The 19,385-nt window shown below is 43.0% G+C and overlaps 2 protein-coding genes across 5 annotated transcripts; one reads left to right on the forward strand and one right to left on the reverse strand.

The window, feature by feature from the left end:
• Positions 1-56: 56 nt before the first annotated feature.
• wdr25 (WD repeat domain 25) lies at positions 57-14,217 on the reverse strand. Of its 2 annotated transcripts, XM_040199217.2 has the most exons (7): positions 14,046-14,217; positions 12,765-13,510; positions 8,772-8,919; positions 3,298-3,428; positions 2,142-2,312; positions 1,613-1,753; positions 57-420 (listed from the first exon to the last, which is right to left on the reverse strand). In XM_040199217.2, exons 2-7 carry the CDS (start codon positions 13,491-13,493, stop codon positions 199-201), a joined length of 1,542 nt encoding a protein of 513 aa, XP_040055151.2. In that variant the 5' UTR covers positions 13,494-13,510; positions 14,046-14,217; the 3' UTR covers positions 57-198. The 2 variants fall into 2 exon arrangements, with proteins under 2 accessions (XP_040055151.2, XP_077946135.1); XM_078090009.1 differs by lacking the exon at positions 14,046-14,217 and having other exon boundaries at positions 3,275-3,420; positions 12,765-13,493.
• On the forward strand, positions 13,419-18,388 carry wars1 (tryptophanyl-tRNA synthetase 1). Of its 3 annotated transcripts, none has more exons than XM_040199221.2 (11): positions 13,419-13,550; positions 14,814-14,949; positions 15,379-15,595; positions 15,744-15,852; positions 16,092-16,211; positions 16,352-16,534; positions 16,691-16,791; positions 17,028-17,140; positions 17,229-17,402; positions 17,484-17,624; positions 17,764-18,388. In XM_040199221.2, the coding sequence occupies exons 2-11, from the start codon at positions 14,836-14,838 to the stop codon at positions 17,920-17,922; spliced, it is 1,431 nt and encodes a 476-aa protein (XP_040055155.2). In that variant the 5' UTR covers positions 13,419-13,550; positions 14,814-14,835; the 3' UTR covers positions 17,923-18,388. The 3 variants fall into 3 exon arrangements, with proteins under 3 accessions (XP_040055155.2, XP_040055153.2, XP_077946136.1); XM_040199219.2 differs by lacking the exon at positions 13,419-13,550 and adding an exon at positions 14,254-14,518; XM_078090010.1 differs by lacking the exon at positions 13,419-13,550 and adding an exon at positions 14,441-14,631.
• Positions 18,389-19,385: the final 997 nt, after the last annotated feature.

The raw sequence follows: 19,385 nt of genomic DNA on the forward strand, positions 1-19,385 counted from the left end.
TTATTATTTCTTAAGATTCCAGTTGACTCTCATAACTGATTGAAGCCACTCCTCTGTCTATTTAATGCAGATTTATTATTCAGCCATAAAAAAAACAAATGAGCTTTCTGTTCATTTCTCATAGTGGTAATGAATATTATCTTAGAGATGATGCCTGGGTTTTGCCATTGTCCATATTCACCAGTTCCTTCACATGGCTTAGTGCCAGACCTTGATCTCGCCGGCCCAGTCGCAGGTGGCCGCAGTCGCGGGGAGGACGGGATGCTGAGAAACACACAGGCAGGGCTGGCTGTGGGCGCGCAGAGTGTGTAGCGTGTGGGCATTGTGGAAGTCGTAGAAGTGAGCGGAGCCGCTCGAGCTTCCTGACGCCAGGATGGTTCCATCCGGAGAAAACTCGCACTGCACCGCGTATCCCTGCACCTAGAAGGGGAATATGCAGTGAGGGTCAATTACAATGCAATAGGCTTCCACCGGGAGCGTTTAATCATGAAAACAGGTTTTCAATTGAATTTCCGGGAAGTATGCGTTTACGGCAAATAAAAAAACCCAACAACATTACAAAGTCAAATGGAAAAATTGAATCATCTGCAGTCTGCCACGTTGTTTAGCATCTTTGTATAGAAATACATGCAATCTCCTCTAGCGTGTTTAAAGATCAAGAGTAGAGTCATACAAATGGCTGCACTTGTATGATGACATAAAATGATACGGACCATTAGATCGATAAGTCTACATCAGTCTATATTATTGTTATAACGCTCAAAAGCCCATGTGCAGCAAATATATATAATAGTTTCAGAAAATGACAATTGAAAATGTATACTATATCCCATATTAGTAGTCAACGTTAATAAACACTCAATGGATGGAAATATCTAATGGACTCAAAGGCGCACACACCTACGCTATTTTCCGCAGTAAGCATATGCCCTTTGTTTTTGTGTCTGTTCTCAGCTTGTAAATGTGTTGATGTACTTCTCTGCACAACCTTTTGTACTCACTTTTCTATACCTACAAGATGAAAAATTAAGTTTGTTTAACTCATAATGCAACGGCCTCATCATTTGTTAGGCTTTCTCTTACCCTATAAATGAATTAGGAATAATATCTTAGTCTGTATATGACCTACAATCTACAAATAGACACTATCTGTAATTTGTAATAAGCAATTAAATATTTACAATGACATGAAAGGCTTTGTCATACACATATAATCTGTTAGAAGGGAAAGAAACGGGAAGTCGAATGTGAGACACCACTTTTTTTCATGTCCCTCTGGATTTGTCTTGAATCAACAAACCACTGTATCAGCTCATCATGCTTTCACTTGTATTTGCCAGCAATAATCTGCTCTGTTTGCCTTACTCGGTGGAAATATTGTTTTGTACTTATTGCGTTTGCTTTGGGGGGAGCTCGCCTGTTGCCGAGGAAACCGGCGATGGATCTGCGGTGCGACGTCAGCGATATGTCGTGTAGGCTGCGTCTGTGTTTCTACAGTGTTGTGTACACGCGGGTTGTAGCAGAGGTTGTTCGTACATCCTGCATCGATCAGGCCCTCGTTAACCCCGACCAACCCCCCCCCCACACCCCCGAGGCCACACTCGTTACTGACCTTGTGTCCTTCGTATCGCCGCCTCTTGTTCATTCTATAGGGCTGCTGGGAGGAGAACACGGCCATGTAGTCCCCGTTGGTCTGGGCAACAAAGGACTCCTCCAGTGGGTGGAGAGCCAGGCTGGGGCACGTGTATCGCTCCTGGTGGCCAAATGAGTGGAGGGGGGGGTCCAGTAGGGGAATTAGTAAACAACAAAGTCAGCTACATGTCAAACTATTATTATTTGGAAAAGGCGTTATGTTGAGATCCTGTCACATCTGGCAATTGGTCTACTGTGTTAATTTCTGACGGCACGGTTTGAGTTGTATTACACGAGACATTCCGATGTTGTTGTTATTTTGTCCAATAGCATGAATAAATTACAGAACTCCAAAGATTTCCTCTACTACTCAAACAAATCCTCCATTCAAATGCGGAAATGCTGATTCACAAACAGACGCAGCACAAAGGTCACTCAGTTGAACGCGCACGACAAACACGCCACTTTACTCAGGTGGTGTATTTGTCTCTCATTCACGCTGATATCACCTGGTAGATCTGGTTGGAGACCTTGGCTGTGGTCTGGTAGTCCCAGGCGATGAGGGTGCGGTCGGCGGAGTCTCTGCTCACGCAGTCGGAGCTTGTTATGAAACTCGCTCCGCCTCTTAGAAACAGGATGTCCAGGGTCTGCTGGATGCCGGCTTTGTACACTTTCACCACCTGGAGACACACAAAGGAGCATCGAGTTCTCTTAAAAGCCTTCCTATAGACATCTTATTCAATCTACGAAGCAGTGGGAAGAGTTGCTGTGTGAAGAATCTCATGTAGTTATTTATAACATATTTAGTTTTAGTTACAATTATTGTTATTTTAGTTAGAATTCCTGCCATCCATGATGCTTCTATCGTTTTCTACTAGTTGCCGACACTCGGCTCAAATAGCAGTTAAAAGAAGGCAAACGCAGTAGTGTCTCAGTGTCCTCTGCCTTTAAAGGTTCTGTCGGGTCATCCTTTGTAACTTGAACCAAACTTTAAACTCCCGCTCTTATCATTGGAAGTTCAGTAGAGTTTTAATATGACACAGTAGACCTCACTCGCCCGTTTGGAAAGACTTCAGATGAACAGTTTACACTGTTGCGCCTGTAGGCCCTTTGTATCTAGGGTGATAATTTCCCCCCAAAGCAAGAAGAACACGGCTCAGCACTCAGACTGACAAGCAGCCGGGATGCAACCACTTTAGGAAGCTATTTCCTGAGGACTCGTAGACACTCTCTGTAACTCACATTAAAACCAGAAGCAATCGCTGTTGTATTGAATCTAAAAAGCCTGCAGGGAAACTATTTAGCTTTGAGGGAATAAAATGACGTGAGAGCACTCAGTTTCTAAGGAGGTGAAAAGGGTTATCATATAAAACAGTCCATTAAGCGTAATAGCAATAACAGGTTGCAGCATCACAGCAGCTATTTATGAGTCCCACATTTCAATTAAAGTTTTACTATGAACAATAAGTGCGATGACGCAGCGTTGCTTCTATGCATAGAGCAATATTATCCTTTAAGGGAAATAAAGCATGGCTTAAATGTGTAGCTCTGAGCTGTGGATGACAAGCATGAGTTTACAGTCTGACCTTTCTAAGGTCAAAGAACACACTGTGAACCAGAGGCAATTAAATGATAAATCTACCGTGGGGCAGTAATAACTTTGACCTTGCAGCTGCGAGAGTCCCAGGCATTGACCATTGAACTGTGACCTCCACACAGGAACACCTCTGGGCTGCTGGGATGCGGCACCACGCGCATCACTTTGAACTGGTTGTCCAATTCCACTACCTGCTGCCCTGCAGGGAAAAATAGACAAGTTAAATGATCAGTTGTACGGCGCTCATACGTCAAGTTTCTTTCATTCCTGATATAAGGTATTTTGATTTGAAATATTTTCAAATAAACCGCAAAAATGAGAGATTTTAAGTAAAGCAGATGCTTTTCACAACGCCCCTTGTAAAGAAACTCAGGTGCAACTTGAGCTGATTCACACAGAGCATGCAGTGCTTCCGATGTTTACACCGGAGCTCCACGGTACTCATTTCCAGCTCAACTCTGACTGGTTTCGATCCACTCTGGGCTCAGACATTTCCAAGAGTTGTGTAAGCGGCCAAAGCCATTAACTTGCAGGAGTTTAATCTCTGCTGCTGCTGCTGCACACGTCTGTCTGAATGAACCAGTACATCAGCGACTCCTTCAGTCACATTCACAAATACATAAACACAATGGAGTAGCTTGAGTCGGCAGCTCGTACATTAACTGGTGGGTTTCCATATCAGCACAGTTTACCCACACATAAGGAATACGGTTTTTCTCGAGGAAGTTGTGCGCCGCTATTGTGCTCCGACGCAGTCAGGTCTACGTTAATGCTTTTGTGAGTGCCGTTAAGCTGCCATTTTGAAGAAAGAGAAGGCAGCACATGCTGCGTGTGTTCTTCTGTACGAGGAATACAATGCTCGGACTATTAAACTAATGACTTAAGACAACCCGTTGCAATTTGCGCTACATGAAAAGCTTAATTACACATTTCTTCACACAGCAACGACTGAACTGAACACATTAGAAATGAAGTGAATTCTGCTTGTCTTTGGTTTATTGAGCGCACTGTGTCCAATCCTCCGTGCAAAAAGACGTTTGATTCTTCTGTATAATTAAATTGTATCGTCGCCTTTGCTACACAGAGATTCATAAACAAGCTCAATGGCAAAAGACACATTGAATATTTCTGTAATTTGTTGCCATAGATTAGATTCCCAACTCAATGTCCTTTCAAAATGTCTTTGAAGACTAACTGATCAGTACAGACTACAGACCCATTGACCTTTGATCAAATGTCTTTGTCACTAAAAAGAGCTTGATATCAAACATGAATGGTTTCTTATAAAAAAAATAGAAACTATTTCATATCATTAGACTGTACGTTTGTCACTCCTCCTAGTGATGGCAGGCGATGACGAGAAATCTGATACATTGCACAGCTTGTTGTGTTGTGCAGGTTGCAAAATGTTAAATTATAAGGATCCACAAAGTTGATTGAATGGGCAAAAAGAATAATCTAAGCTCGCAAAGACCCGTAGAGATGAGAACCCAGAATAGGAAACACTGTCTTGGTTTGAAGTACCTTGATCTAACAATCAATTTAAAAATCTCATGCTAAAAAAAACATCGGGGGCCTTAAAAACAATTAGACCTGAGAGGGTACGAAGCAAGATTATTTTCCTGAGAAAACGGCTACATGAACAGCTAAGACGGAATTTGAGCCAGTAGTCAAACGTAATCCAAACCACCTCGGGGTTCAACAGCTCCTCATTAATTCACAGAACAAACAACAAGAAATCCAAAACAGTCTAAGCCACAACAAAATGCACTTCGTTATCCTCTTGTTCCAGTATGTTCTTACCAGGTCGTTTTAGAAGCTGCATGAGTCACAGCGAAGAAAGTGCAGCAAAAGTGGACTCTTTCTTTTAATGGCAGACTAGAATGCCTCCCAGTTAAATTGCATTGATCCCAAAGTTTTAACAAGTAATTTGATTCACACACACACTTCCTGCTAAATTGGCTTAACCACAGCGATACGGAGATCTGTCACCCAGATTTTAAACTCAAGTTATGCGAGACAACGAGATAGCAACATGCTCGTCATAATGAATCGGGCCTTGTCATGTTTAGTTAAGCCACATTAATTAGCTTGCCTGAGAGGTCAGATAAGGGAAGCCTGCACAGATCGGTCCCTCCACTCACAATAGATCACTTTATAGTTCTAAAAGAACTGTGATCACGGTTAAGCGCTGGCACACGAACTGGACGACTACGGTGCAGAAGGAATTAGGGGGGGGGGACGAGATCTGGACGAGAAGGAAGCTGGGATAAACTGAACATCCTTCCTCATTATCGGATCCATCAAAGCAGGTCACCGCACCGCGGGCAAAGGTCGGCAACACACTACTTGGTTTTGACAAGTCGTCTCCAGATAATATTTCTTAAAATAGGCTCGAGGGGTCGGGTCATTTTTCTGCAACCTCTGGATCCTTGGATTGCTGATCAGGCACAAGTTGGCAGCAGCTTCCCTCTCGAGTCCCATAAAGCGTTGCTGATGACAGAAGGGTTGCAAATAATACTGAATAGTGTAGACTTTCACAACAAGGATGACAAATATTTCTGGCGCTACATCTGTGTATTACGGTTTTTCGGAAAGCAAAGACAACCTCTGCTCTGCTCTCGCCTGAACGGATCTGGACAGAAGACTGGAGTTCTGCATACACAAACCGAGACGTCAACCGCGACACGATGATAAACCTGGACGGCGCCTGCCACTTCGCACAGACGCCCTTCACATCAAACAAAGGTATTCCACTCCCAAACCTCCGCTCTCTCCGTTTCTTTCTCTGAATGTGTTTAGCCTCTCTAGAGTCCTTTCTCTTTCGTCCTTCCTCTCTTCTCTTTTTGCCTAATGCCCCTAAACCTGCTCTCCCTCTGCTTTGGCCGATCAGCTGTGACGGCCTGCCTGTGGCCCGCGGTGGATACGACACTCCATCAATTTATCTGGACACAAGAGCGGCTGTAGAGATGACCGAGGAAAATGGTTCCACACAGAATCCTCCTTTACCGTTCCCGTTGGGCATACCTCAACGTGCAGCGCTGGGATAGGTACGCTGTGGTAAAATAGGGGGTCAGGTGTCCTGTAAGACTCCCACCGATGATTGAAGGGCTTGCAGACATCTCAGGATAGAGTGCAATTGAGCAGAATAGACCCAGCTGTCTTCCTCGTTTGAGTGGAGAGGCTTTGCATTACCGTGAGGAGTGTAAAGATCCCATTCATCCTCATGCCAGTGTGATGTGGCAAACACTCAGCTGCCTGAGTGGCACATCACTCAGGCCAGATTGAGTATCAACACAGAAGATGCATGAATGTTGGATCCAGATATCACTGTTGTAATGATGCCAGAACATTGTTGTCTGCCTTTTGTGAGTCTCGCATAAGTACTCCTCAGGAAATATGGGACGAGAACCTCGTATCAGTTTGCACTTAAATTATGGATGCAAATGATGCAGCTTGGTATCCGTGTTCTTTCCCCTGCTTGAAGACAAGTGGTTGTAAAGGGCCAGTGCCGTGGTCGTGCACTCAGATATTTATAGGCAATCAATACGTTTTCAATAATGTGTTCTTCACCTCGCGCTGCAATAGGAATGCTTATTGCTGTGTGACGCCAGCACACATCTGCAGCATCTGTCCTCAGGACAAGATGGGTCGTATTACATTCTTACACAAATCAGTAAATAGCTTCAGAGCTGTTCTTTTGACCCTACTAGGACATCATCCTACAGTGCTGAGCACGACAACCGCAGATGCCAAAGACCAAAATATTGTTCTATCTAAGGCTGTATACGGTTGTGGTTTGTTATGTTTCCGGTCTAAGGTCACGGCCGCTGCTCCTGTGGTGATGTATCCATTATTGATCCCCTTCCTGGAGCAGCCTGTGTGTTTAATAGGGCTGACAAGCCCTTATCCGTAGGCTCTATTGGCAGTATTGACAGACACGCTGAGAGGGGAAGTGAAAACGGCAGCAAGTCATCAGAGCAGTGTGTTGACCCTAGAGATGTGGAGGCCACAGGGGCTTCAAAACAAGGTCTTCTTCTCCATATATAACCACAGCGACATAATAAACGTTGATGAGGGGACAGCAGGGGGGGAAAAAAGTGTTGAAAATGTTTAGTGTCCTCTGTGACTCTTTGATCAGACCAACATCTTGCTACATTCCCGAATCGCTTCAGTGGAAGTAACTCAGTGTGGTTACATGATGGTATAATTCGAATCTTTGCTTAGTCGGACTATGCTATATTTCGGGGGGAGGTGCTATTATCCCAATATACATGGCAGTGAATAAATCGAATCATTGGCCAAAAGCATGTCATATCCGATACGATAGGTGGCGCTGTTTTCATTACAACTAGTTGTGATACAGCCATTTCCGCTTGACCTCTTCACCACTACCAACAACAACATCAACATAAACATTACGAGAAAGATGGCGAACGGAGAGCAAGGTGAAGCTACATCCCTCTACTATGTGTGCATTATGTTAATAGGAGTACAGCGAATGGCGCTATTGGCTGATTTGATAACGGAGAGAAGACGCCGTCATGATCTCAAGCATGCGCAAAGACGCAAAGTCCAGTTCCTTATCCGATTCACCGTTACATGCCGCAATAGTCGAACTATCAACTGGATCAGATCGAGTTATCCAGGGTTGTTAGTCGGATCGTAGTCGGACCGCACAGTCGGACAAAGGTGTTTACATGAAACGGATAATTCGATTTCAGTCGGACTAAGCCAGTTATTCGAATCCATGTAACCACGCTGAATGAGAGAAGGGCTGAACAAGCAGCGTCCATGCTGCAGATTGTTTGGACGACTAGTTCTCATCCTCTGTGCCAGGATTTTATGTCGGCCGGAGAGAAAAGAGCAATTCCAAAGCAAACCAGATTATTGATTAGTTGTGAATGTCACCTTGAATCATTTTTATCGTCCCACAAAGGGCTGACAAACACAATTTTGCTGTGAGTTATTGTTAATACAAATTAAAAGAAAAAGAAAATATGATAAAAAATATTGTAATAAAATATGGTACAAGAAATGAATGTAATAATTTACATTGTACAGTAATATTCGTCACATTGTGGCTGGACCTCAAAAGGATTTTGGAATACCAACTACAGGGAATAGGTGGTTGTTTCATTGACTTTTTGGGAAACAAAGGCAACATTTCTTGGCGGCACTTGGAGGGATCTTTGGAAAGGCATGGCGGCCCAGTTCGGAGGCATTTGCTCTAGAAATGTGGATTTTGAAGGACGCCACTGAAATGTCTCATGACAGAAGAGAAAAGCAGATCAGCAATTTGCACAATGAATTTATAACAAGCTCTGGGCCCAAAGGCAATCCAAAATCCCTCTACACATAAATGACTATACATTTGTATTTACTTCACAGAACTAAAATTTTTTGTCTCCCCGCAACACCAGAAATTTGACTGGTCGACACAGAATTCTTTCCCATGTAGATTTCCGTTAAGAGTGACTTTGTGGGTGTTTGTCGTGTGACATTGTGTTCATCAGACCCAGATAAAAGTGTCGCTTTTCACCTGTCTCTACGTCTGTGATCACAGCCGTGTTGTCAAAGGAGCCAGACAGAAGGTGGCGCCCGCAGGGGGTCCAGCGGGCGTCCCGCACGGCCCCCGAATGGCAGGCGTAGACCCTCAGGCATCGGCCGCTCTCCGCGCCATCCCACACCTGCCGGAGATGAGCACATGGCATCAAGCCGAATACACAAACACCCCTGGTCCCCGTTACTGACAGGCTCAAACCGCTCTGGAAACGAGCTCCTGTAGCTCTACTGCACGACAGCAGGCTCCAATTATAATTGACAGGCAGCTTCTGCAGGTTTAAAGCTATTTTCAGATCTAGAATGAAAGATTATATTGGTAAGATGTGCTCCTCCTCTGTGTGCTCTTAAAAAAAAAAAGAATAAAAGAAAAAGAAAAAAAAGAATCGTTCTGTAGATGCGGTTAAAAGGCGCCGCAAAAAAGACCAGATGAAACGGCATAGCGTGTAACGGAGAGAAGGCGTCACAGGGCACTGACGCACTGTGCCGGGCTTCAAACGCAGAGGATCTGACGAGGTTTCGGAGCAGTCCAGCGACAGTCGAACAGCCCCGGCGTCGGTTTTGGCGGGCCACTGCTCTGCCTTTCAGGACGATGCCTTCTATGTGTCCGCTAGCACTACACATCGTGGGATCTGGTGAATGACTTTGAGAGCTGAGAAGATGAAGATAATCCTCGCAAATCTTAATCACGTGAATTCTATTGTAACATACAAAATTAAATCAGTCATCCGAGTGCAACTCAATAAATCGGCATAACAAGCACAAAAAACAGGCTTATTTTCTGGAATTAAAAGCCAACCATTATAGTGAACTAATCAAACTAATTACATTTAAGTGGTCCTTCAATCAGTTTCCTGCGAGGAGTAATGGCTTTAATGACTTTGTATTGTTTGAGGCTTCTCTGATTAAAGACAGAGCAGGAGAGAGAAACTACCCGTGTGTTGCTTGTTTGCAACTGCACCACTGAACACCTTGCTGGCATGACACGTTATATCACGGGGTAAATAGAATGTGTGAAGCGGCCTAGAAAGCAGAACCTGCCAGATTGCTCTTGTCTGGATTTTGGCATTGATTCTCGGGTTGGTCAATATTGTGACGTGCTTCTTTTTTTTTTTTTAAACGATTAACTGAAAGACGGATTTTCTGTCACATTGAAAGACTAAAGTATCTCCTTAAATCCAGTCGGGGTCTGATTTGGCGCTACTGAGGTATACGACACTAATGATGAAGCGTTTTATTCTTCCTCTTTCCCCGGCGTTGCCCTGGCCACAGAGGAACTTTGAAGATCCGTGGGGCGCTGCCAATCCCTCGCTGCCTCCCCCTGCGTTTCATTATTAAAGCCCAGATCTCCATACAGCATGAGAAAGAGAAGAACCGCATGGAGAAGTTCTGCAGGCGAACGCGGCTCCCACAGGAGACAGATGGAAGGGAGAGAGACAGAGAAGCCGGACGTGCCGACGTATCAATCCGGCAGCCAGTAGTTTAACAAACAGAATCCAAGAGATGCCTTAAGGGTGAGAATGAAGGGACAGAAAGAGAATCATACTGTTGATGCATAGCATTTATCTGCTACTACACTGCCATCTCAAGGTTAAAAAAAAACGGATCCATGGGCAATAGAGCCTCAAAGTATTCAACTTCCAGACTTCTAACATATTTGACATGTTACTTAACCCTCAGCATAGTATTTAACATACAAGGGTCTACCGAGTGGGGTTCTAATATAGTATAATAGGAAATAGCCACCATAGCAAAAACACTTCTAAAGGCGATGTTAGTGATGTAATTCTTGTCATCTGAAGAATGAAAAAATATATATGAGAAAAGACTAAGAAAGTGTGTTAATTTGCATATTGTGTAAGACAAAAGGAAATCTTGGTTGGCTGCGTCTGTCTCTTTAAAAACGCCCCTAACCCCCGAGAGTGTGTGAAAATATGCAATCAAAACATCTATTCTATTCATTAACACTGCTTAGGCTGCATGTAGGTGTTGTTTTCTGTTCCGGCTCAAACAGGAACAGAAAACAATGAAATAAAGTCATTGAGGATAAAGGTCACACAAAATTGGAAAGCTAGAATAAAGCAATTATGACATAAAGAGAAAAAAAGTGCTTCAAAAGGCCAAAGCCTTCAACGGTTACGCCCTGTCTCAAATGAAAGACTATAGCGATGATGATTCTTACCATAAAGGCACCATTCAACGCCTAAGCAATTGAGAGCAAGCAAGACACTTGGGCACAAGGGGAAATTTGTTTATTTGCATCCCATTTAATTCCAATGTTTAAGTCAGTGGATCCTTGAGTATGACTAATTGGGATCATCTCACTTTAAATTTACAATAAATTGGTGTTTGTCTCATCAACTTGAAGCGGCAACGTTTCACCTGCCGTTGCCATGGCAACACCGGTTACAAACCAGCTGGAATATTGATAGTCTGACTCTGCCACTGAGGACCTGACGAACGGGAGGCAGGAAGAGACGCAGGAAGCCTTAAGTGTGTCGATGGAGGGAAGGGAAGGAAAGAGCCAAGACGTCAGCGAGCGCGTCCGTCCTGTCTGCAGTCAAAGTGAACGGAAGCGAATCGCTGAAGTGCTGACAGACCGCCAGTATCGCTGTGCAGTACGTTACAATACAAGACAATGAAAAGTGCCACGTGAACGAGTGTATGAATATGTGCCTGATATAAACTAAAAATAACTTAAGTGGTTATTCTGTATGCAATATATTTATGTCCATTTAAAAGATGATGAATTTTAATATTTCTCCATACTGGGGTTCCATAAACATTCCTAATTAACATTCACAAATAGTGGGATAGAAATATGTTAAGTCGCCATTTCATTGTATTGGGACTATTTTTGGAAACTTAATATCACTAAAATGAAAGTCAGTGAGTGAAGTAGGAGGAAAGGCAGAGAGAGACGTCATTATCATGTACTTTTCTTTCCAATAAACTTTGCATCTCACTATCATGAGGATAAAATTGTTCTTCCTGATCACCTGATAATCCTCTCGGATTGCAGTTCAGGCACGCATGGGCCATAGTTGGGCTCGAATTACTGTGTCAAATGAAGACGGCAGTGAAAGAAAAGAATCACCTGTTGAAAATCGTCCACTGAAATTGTTAAAAAACGGCTCAATAAACATGTGCACAGATAAAAAGAGTATTGCACATGCTCCTCTATGTAATGATATCACTGAAAACAGCTGGTTAGTCTGGCTGAGAGAGAGAAGAAGAGAAATCCCCTGCATACAAACCACCATGTCGTCTCCTCCCCTTCGCTCCTTCTCTCCACCATCTGCTCCAAGCCGCCCTTTCCAGGTGCCAGAAGAGGTGGCTGCCATACTGCTGCACTTGTATGGTTATGCAAATCATATTGTGCACATTGAAATCATTAAATATTCAGAAACCACGTAGAATGTTGAGTGGGGTTGGGGGGGGGGCGGATAGAAATATTTAGTCCCTAGCAGACACCTGCACGACCTGACCTTTACAGTAGGGAAATGAAGGATCATTTTTCTGGAGTGAAATACAGAAAAGGAGGGGGAATAAGATAAGGGAGTCAGAGAGAGGGGGAGATAAGAAGCCCCCCCTGGGCTCTGACATACATTCAACTGGAAGCGACAGATAGCATTGTAAAGAAAGTGGTTTGTGGCACATTTATAAAACGAGGCAGCAGGGCCGATGTTATCGCACGGCTTGTGACTCTGTGCCAATTATACTCAATGTCAGGTAAGTGATTATCCACCAGGACCTTCCCGGTGCACTTGGCAGCCGCCTGAAACTATGCTGAAGGATGGATTTTAGAAGAAGAAAAAAAACACTAAGAATACAGTTTTTATGAATATGCTTTGAGAAAGCATTCATCATTTCACTACCCGATCAACAAATATATTATTAGGTTCCAAAGCTATGTCTCAATGTGCATCATTTCTGAAGTCATCAAGTTATTTTCGATTGAAGCGCTTTTTACCTTGAAGGTCTTGTCCATGGAGGCGGACAGCAGCAGATGACTGAGGTGAGGCACAGGACACCACTGCACAGTGTTGACTGGACCCCGGTGGCCCCCCAGGCTCATCAGAAGCCTCCTCGGTATCCCTGAAGCGCCGGCCTTGTGGGCGAGATACGGCTTCACTCTCGCGGACACGTCCAAAAGAATCTGGCTTTCGCTGATCAGACTCCCCGGGACCCGCTCTGCTGGGTGCTTCGGGTCCACCGTCCCGGATGAGGCGGCGGGCCTCTGTCTCTTCGGGACGTACGGCCTGACACCAGAGCGGACAGTGGGATTTCTTTTGGCTGGGCTCAACCCACCATCAAAACTGTGTGACTGTGTGGGTGAGATCTTCCCCCGAGTCTCAGGTAGACTCCGAGGACCTGCGGTATCTCTTAAACGCTCATCTCGTGCTGTGCCGCCACGGCAACGTTTGCTTTCCCAGCCAAAACAGCTGTGCGGCTGCGGTTGTGGACACAGTGAAGAACTCCTTCTTTCGGAGACATCTCCACGATAGACCAACACTGACCTGTCCGGGTCAGGTGTGGCGGAGCAGGGAGGGCTTGGTATTGTCCGAGAGGAATCAAACAGCCTGACTCCTTGGTTTGGTTCATAACATCCCGTTTGGATGGAAGCTGACGTCACCTCCTCCGTTCGTTTAGGAGAATCATCCTCGGGTTCGGAATCTTCGTAAGCCACTAATGACGACATCTTCACATGACGACACCCTGCGTTAAAGTAATGTGAGTAAAGAAAAGAATACGGAAGGTGAGATAAGCATTTATCCATTGGAGGCCTCTGGCTGACATCTTGTGGTGGATTGCGTTTCTGCAAATTCAAAGTATGCTGACTGCACTGTTTGGCTTTGATACAGCAGCAGAAGTTTAATTTACAAATGTTTATTTGGGAATGTATTGTCTTCATTTGGGGGCAATTTAAAAACACGCAGCCAGCTCCACGAGGCCGCTAATCAGACATGTTATTGCAAAGATAGACATTTTCGAGTTATTCACGATTGCAATCTAACAGCTAGCGAGCTAACTCACGTCACTTGTAGTAATCTGAATACATTCGAATAGACCCGATTACCTTCTTAAGTTATTACTATAAACGTAACGTTACGTGCATTTACAGACAACACACTGTCCTCGGGTTTGCACGTGGGTCTAATGTTAAGATGTGTCCCAACTGAAATCAATTTAGCAAAATTAGCTAAAGAATGTTCGTTTGCATTTCTGACGGAACTGCCTTCAAATGTCGTACCTGCAACATCGCTAAACAAAAATCACTGACTGCCGAACGGTACCGTGGTTGAAAGAAACAAACATTTGCCCTTGAATAAAAATTACGCAGCGTTTCGCAATAAAAATAATGTTTTGAAATGTCTTCCCATGCCACAACATGCTCACGCGTAGAAGCTTTTATTTTGAAAGCCACTGCTAGGAACCAAATTGTCTGTCCTGCTGCGTGTTTCTCCCCCCGGTATACAGCGTATTGATTGTACTCACAGTTAGTTTAACTCCTGGATTGGTTATTAAATCAAACCGAAAAGATAAATAAACCTCCTGAAACCATTAAACAACATTCACACTGTGGCACTTTTGCGGTCATCAATTAATCACGGAACCTTTGAAGAAGCGTATTTTCCGGGGAAGAATTAGATCCAAACACAACGTCAGTCAGGCTGATGCAAGTTGTATGAGCTGTCGGCAGTGTGTGTGTGTGAAGAATATACGGTATGCCGGCTGCTCACTTATTTATCATAAGTCACATTAGCCCCGCTGTTAATAAATATAATCGGAATGGTTGTATCATTTATGATACGTTGCAGCGTGATGTAAACATAGAGGTAACTTACCGGACGATTAGCTAGCTCAATAGCTTACGGTGACATATGGGAGGATGTTTAACTATTAACTTGTGGGGGAAGATACAGTTAAAATAAATTCTATACAGAGCATCGGCCTTTCAGTCATGTTGTGTACTTGGTCAGTAACGTTAATCTATTTAAACTTGTTTATTACTGTTAAGTTACCTGGTCGGTGTGAAGAAGATGACAGACTGCCAAGGAGACGGCGAAGGAACCAATAGTCCGATGGAGGTCTACGAGAAACTGACAGCACAAGGAGAAGAAGTCAGGGCCTTGAAAACTGCTAAGGCAGAGAAGGTATGTGCTTGTTATCTACTGTTGGAAAACGTTCATTTAACTCTTGTCATTAAAAGGGTTGGTTGATCTAATCTATTCGTAACTTGACAATAGCAAATGTAACATTTCATTATTAACAATAACGTTGTTCCATTAAAAAAATGTATAGTGAGGTCCATAGATTTTCTGCAATTAGCTTGATGTTTTTACTATTGAATATCTAATTGTTCAAATGTCCTTTTAAGTGTTGTAAGCATTACACATGATTTTCCATTCACCTACATTGTATAAATATCCTATAGCAAAATCTTAGAAACTGTGAGGTGAAAACAAAAACCATCTGCATAGGTTTGTATTTTGGTTGAACTAATCGTTCAAAATATAATGAGAATAGCTTTGACATTGACACTTCATTCCACTTTATCTGACCGTACTGTTTGGATTCCTCAGGCTGAAATTGATGCAGCTGTCCAGTTGCTGCTAAAGTTGAAAGTAGACTACAAACAGTTGACCGGTCAGGATTACAAAGCAGGCTGTCCGCCCTCAGAAACCTGTGTTGCCCCCGACAACAGGCCATCAGCAGATGGCGCTAATGATGAAGACACAGTTGACCCGTGGAACGTATCCACCAGCAACGCCAAGGGAGTGGATTACGACAAACTCATAGGTAAGATTCAAATGCGCTTCTAGCGTAGCCTTCACACAAAGCAAATATATATTTAGTAATAATATTATTTTTTATTTAAACTTATCTAAACATTTATATCAGTGATATCATTTCATGATGATTTGAGGGCATCATGTGATTTCTTTAGTGAGGTTTGGCAGCAGTAAAATTGACCAGGAGCTGGTGGACAGAATAGAAAAGGTTTCGGGACAGAAGCCTCATCACTTTCTTCGAAGAGGAATTTTCTTCTCACACAGGTCAGCACTTTAGGTATTAAAAATATGCCATCAATGTTATATCTTCATGTTTTCCTCTTTCCTTATTTGTTGTTAATGGAAATCTCGCACGGTATTGGGTGGCGTCACTACAATAACGTCAACTCTGACCGCCTGTCACCTCTTTATTCCAACTTCCCATTAAGTAAAACAGATGTTGAGTGTTATTAGAGTAATGAGACATCAATATATCACTTTCCTCATATCTCTCTTCTTGCCAGAGATATGCATCAGGTCCTTGATGCGTATGAGAAGCACAAGTCCTTCTACCTTTACACTGGCAGAGGTCCTTCCTCAGATTCCATGCACGTTGGTCACCTCATTCCTTTCATCTTCACCAAGTAAGTTATCCCTCTATAATATTTATTAATACCAAAGCAATTAAAGGCACATTTAGGTGTTAAATCAGCCATGCGACAGTTTCAACTTATGGGAGTATCAAATGAATTAGTCTCAACGAAAACTTCCCCTGTTGTTGCAGATGGTTGCAGGATGTATTTGACATCCCCCTGGTGATCCAGTTGACTGATGATGAGAAGTACCTGTGGAAGGATCTAACGCTAGAAGAGTGCCACCGCTACGCTGTGGAAAATGCCAAGGACATCATTGCCTGTGGCTTTGATGTGAACAAAACCTTCATCTTTTCTGACCTTGAATACATGGGGTAAAAAATATTCCTATCTGATGGACTATACTGCTAGGGCCTTCTGGGATACACATAAGCCGTACCATTTGTATTATTATTTTCAGTTAGTAGCAAATGGTATCTTTATTTAGTCTAGTTTTATTAAATATGTGAATTTCATTTTACCTTCTGCAGTGCATCACCTGAATTCTATAGAAACGTGGTGAAGATCCAGAAACACGTGACATTCAACCAGGTCAAAGGCATCTTTGGCTTCACAGACAGTGACTGCATCGGTAAGGACACTTAAACAACTGGTTAGTACAACATGTTCAATGACAAAAAAGGACACGTGACATCATTCTTTGTTTTCATAGTCCTTGCCAGCAGCTGAAAAATGCACTAATGTTTTTATTTTTCCAAATATGTTTGTGTAATCCTGTTTGTTTTTGTTACATTATTTCCTGATGCTCAAGTGATATTGTGTACCTCGTTGATTCTTCATGTTGTTTATTATTTTCTATCCATCCAGGAAAGATCAGCTTCCCAGCTATCCAGGCCGCCCCATCATTCAGTAACTCCTTCCCACAGATCTTTAAAGGCAGAAAGGACATACAATGTCTCATCCCCTGTGCCATAGACCAGGTGAGGACAGTATCAGAGCAATAGAGGACAATACGAGAGTCATATTTCCCTATGACATGTGCCTGTATCTAACCCCTCGCTCATCCAGGACCCCTACTTCAGGATGACCCGTGATGTAGCTCCAAGGATCGGACACCCCAAACCAGCCCTGCTGCACTCAACCTTCTTCCCAGCCCTGCAGGGAGCGCAGACCAAGATGAGCGCCAGTGACGCCAACTCGTCTATCTTCCTCACGGACACACCCAAGCAGATCAAAAACAAGGTGCGGCTTTTACTAGTTACTGCTAATTGAAATTGATGTTGCCTTTAATTGCTGAGTGACGGGTGTTATCGTCACTCACAGGTCAACAAACATGCATTTTCTGGAGGAAAAGACACTGTGGAAGAGCACAGGAAGTACGGTGGAAACCCGGATGTCGACGTCGCCTTTATGTATTTGACCTTCTTCCTGGAGGATGATGAACAGCTGGAAAAGATCAGACAGGTGGGGATTTAGAGGATTGAGAAAATTAATGATAACTTCCAAACTTTATTTTACCTTATTTTATTTTTACCTTGAACTCCTCAACTTCCTTTCTGCACACTCATCCCATGCACTTCTGTTTCTTTAAACTCCCCTCCAGGATTACATTAGTGGAGCTCTTCTAACGGGGGAATTGAAGAAGCTTTTGATCGAGACTCTGCAGCCAATCATTTCACAGCATCAGGAGCAACGCAAAAAAGTCACAGATGAGAGAGTGAAGCATTTCATGACACCAAGGCCTTTAAATTTTAACTTTTAGCCCGCTTGAGCAACGGAGATGGCAAAGGTCATCCTGATCTCTGTGCAAGAGCAAATAACAATCCATCTTTTTCAATGGAACTTGTAATAGGAATACACAGATTTCCTCATACAGTTTGCTTCAGGACTTGGGGAAAATGTAAAGTACTAGAGTAATGTCAAAATAAGAAATGCATTACGCTCGCCTTCATGCTAATTGTTAGCTGTTCTCTGCCCCATATGCACGCATCTATTCTCATGAAGTGTGCTTGCAGCGCTGCTGTTGTGTCACATGAGCCCGACTCCTTATCCGGAGAACCGTTCAGGAAAATTAAAGATACAAATATTCATTGTTGTAAAATGTGCTTACGGGGAAATGTTGACCTCTAAACAGTGACTGTCACTTTGTGATACAAAAGGGGCATGTTGTAAGAGATAAAGAAGTTATGCATAAACTAAAAGAATAAACTGTACTTGAACAACCGAAATCACATGTTTTAGGAACACAAGTATTTTTTATTTCTCCGGGGACAGCTCAAAATGTCATAGTGAATACATAGTTAATGATGGCGCTATTCCATTAAGTTCATCAGTTTCAGGGTTATAAATAGCTAGCATTAATGTTATTAGTCACACCTGTGCTTTTCCTGCTATGACAAGTCAAAACGTCTGCTGCTCATAGAAGTGATTTGAACAATGAATGCACATTATATTGCATAGTCCATGATATAATATTCCTTTCAAGGCCAGGTCTTTTGTTCAAATATAATGTAGATTACATTGTGATTTGAGAAAAACCAATGTAAAGTTGGTCCCGACTTAATAAAATGCCAAATCAAGTGTTTTAGAGCCCAACACAAACAGTCACTATATGTAATATAGTGATATAAACAGTAATATGGAGGGGGGTTCGAGATGCTGCAAATAAAAAATAAACAATGAAACCACAAATGTGCAAGTACTGTTAATGAGGGTGCTTCTAAAAAACATTGGTACAGCATTACAGTATGCAGACAAAGGTCACAAATACATACCTGGGCGGGGAAAGAAACCTGTCAGACCTGAGAGGAAGATTTCATTCTTGTTGGGCCAGGAATTTAAAATCCTACTTCAGTACAAGCACAAGGTATCAGCATCTAAATATACATGTATATAGTGCCAAAGTGAACTCATGCAGAACACATTGGTGGGGCTAATTCCTTCTTGGTATACTTTTATCCCTATAGATAGTTTACATTAATATTATGAATATTTAAAACAAATGTGGTGCCCTTTTCCTGTTAAACATGTAGAGCGAAACACGTACAATTGCTACACAAATAAACAGAACTTTCTGTAAGGCAGTTTGGTTGTAATTCGCCAAACTACACAGCTGTTGGGGGGTTTAGTTTGAGTATGCTTTACACAGCCACCCAATCACCCACATTTGAAGGATCCCAGTCGGACACGTACGCGCGCTGATGACGTCACCGCCGACACACCCCT

Source organism: Gasterosteus aculeatus, chromosome 15, assembly GCF_964276395.1.
Source record: "Gasterosteus aculeatus chromosome 15, fGasAcu3.hap1.1, whole genome shotgun sequence".
NCBI classification, from domain to species: Eukaryota; Metazoa; Chordata; class Actinopteri; order Perciformes; family Gasterosteidae; genus Gasterosteus; species Gasterosteus aculeatus.

Bases quoted from the DNA above. Each gene is read 5' to 3' on its own strand.
- wdr25 (XM_078090009.1), bottom strand. From the start codon at position 13,493: ATGTCGTCATTAGTGGCTTACGAAGATTCCGAACCCGAGGATGATTCT. The intron at 2,313-3,274 runs GTAGATTTATCA...GTGTGTCTCCAG, and splicing joins AAAGTTATTACTGCCCCACG to GTGGTGAAAGTGTACAAAGC. The intron at 421-1,612 runs GTCAGTAACGAG...TTCCCCTTCTAG, and splicing joins GGCGATACGAAGGACACAAG to GTGCAGGGATACGCGGTGCA.
- wars1 (XM_040199219.2), top strand. From the start codon at position 14,481: ATGAGCTGTCGGCAGTGTGTGTGTGTGAAGAATATACG. The intron at 14,519-14,813 runs GTATGCCGGCTG...ATTACTGTTAAG, and splicing joins GTGTGTGTGAAGAATATACG to TTACCTGGTCGGTGTGAAGA. The intron at 16,792-17,027 runs GTAAGGACACTT...CTATCCATCCAG, and splicing joins CACAGACAGTGACTGCATCG to GAAAGATCAGCTTCCCAGCT.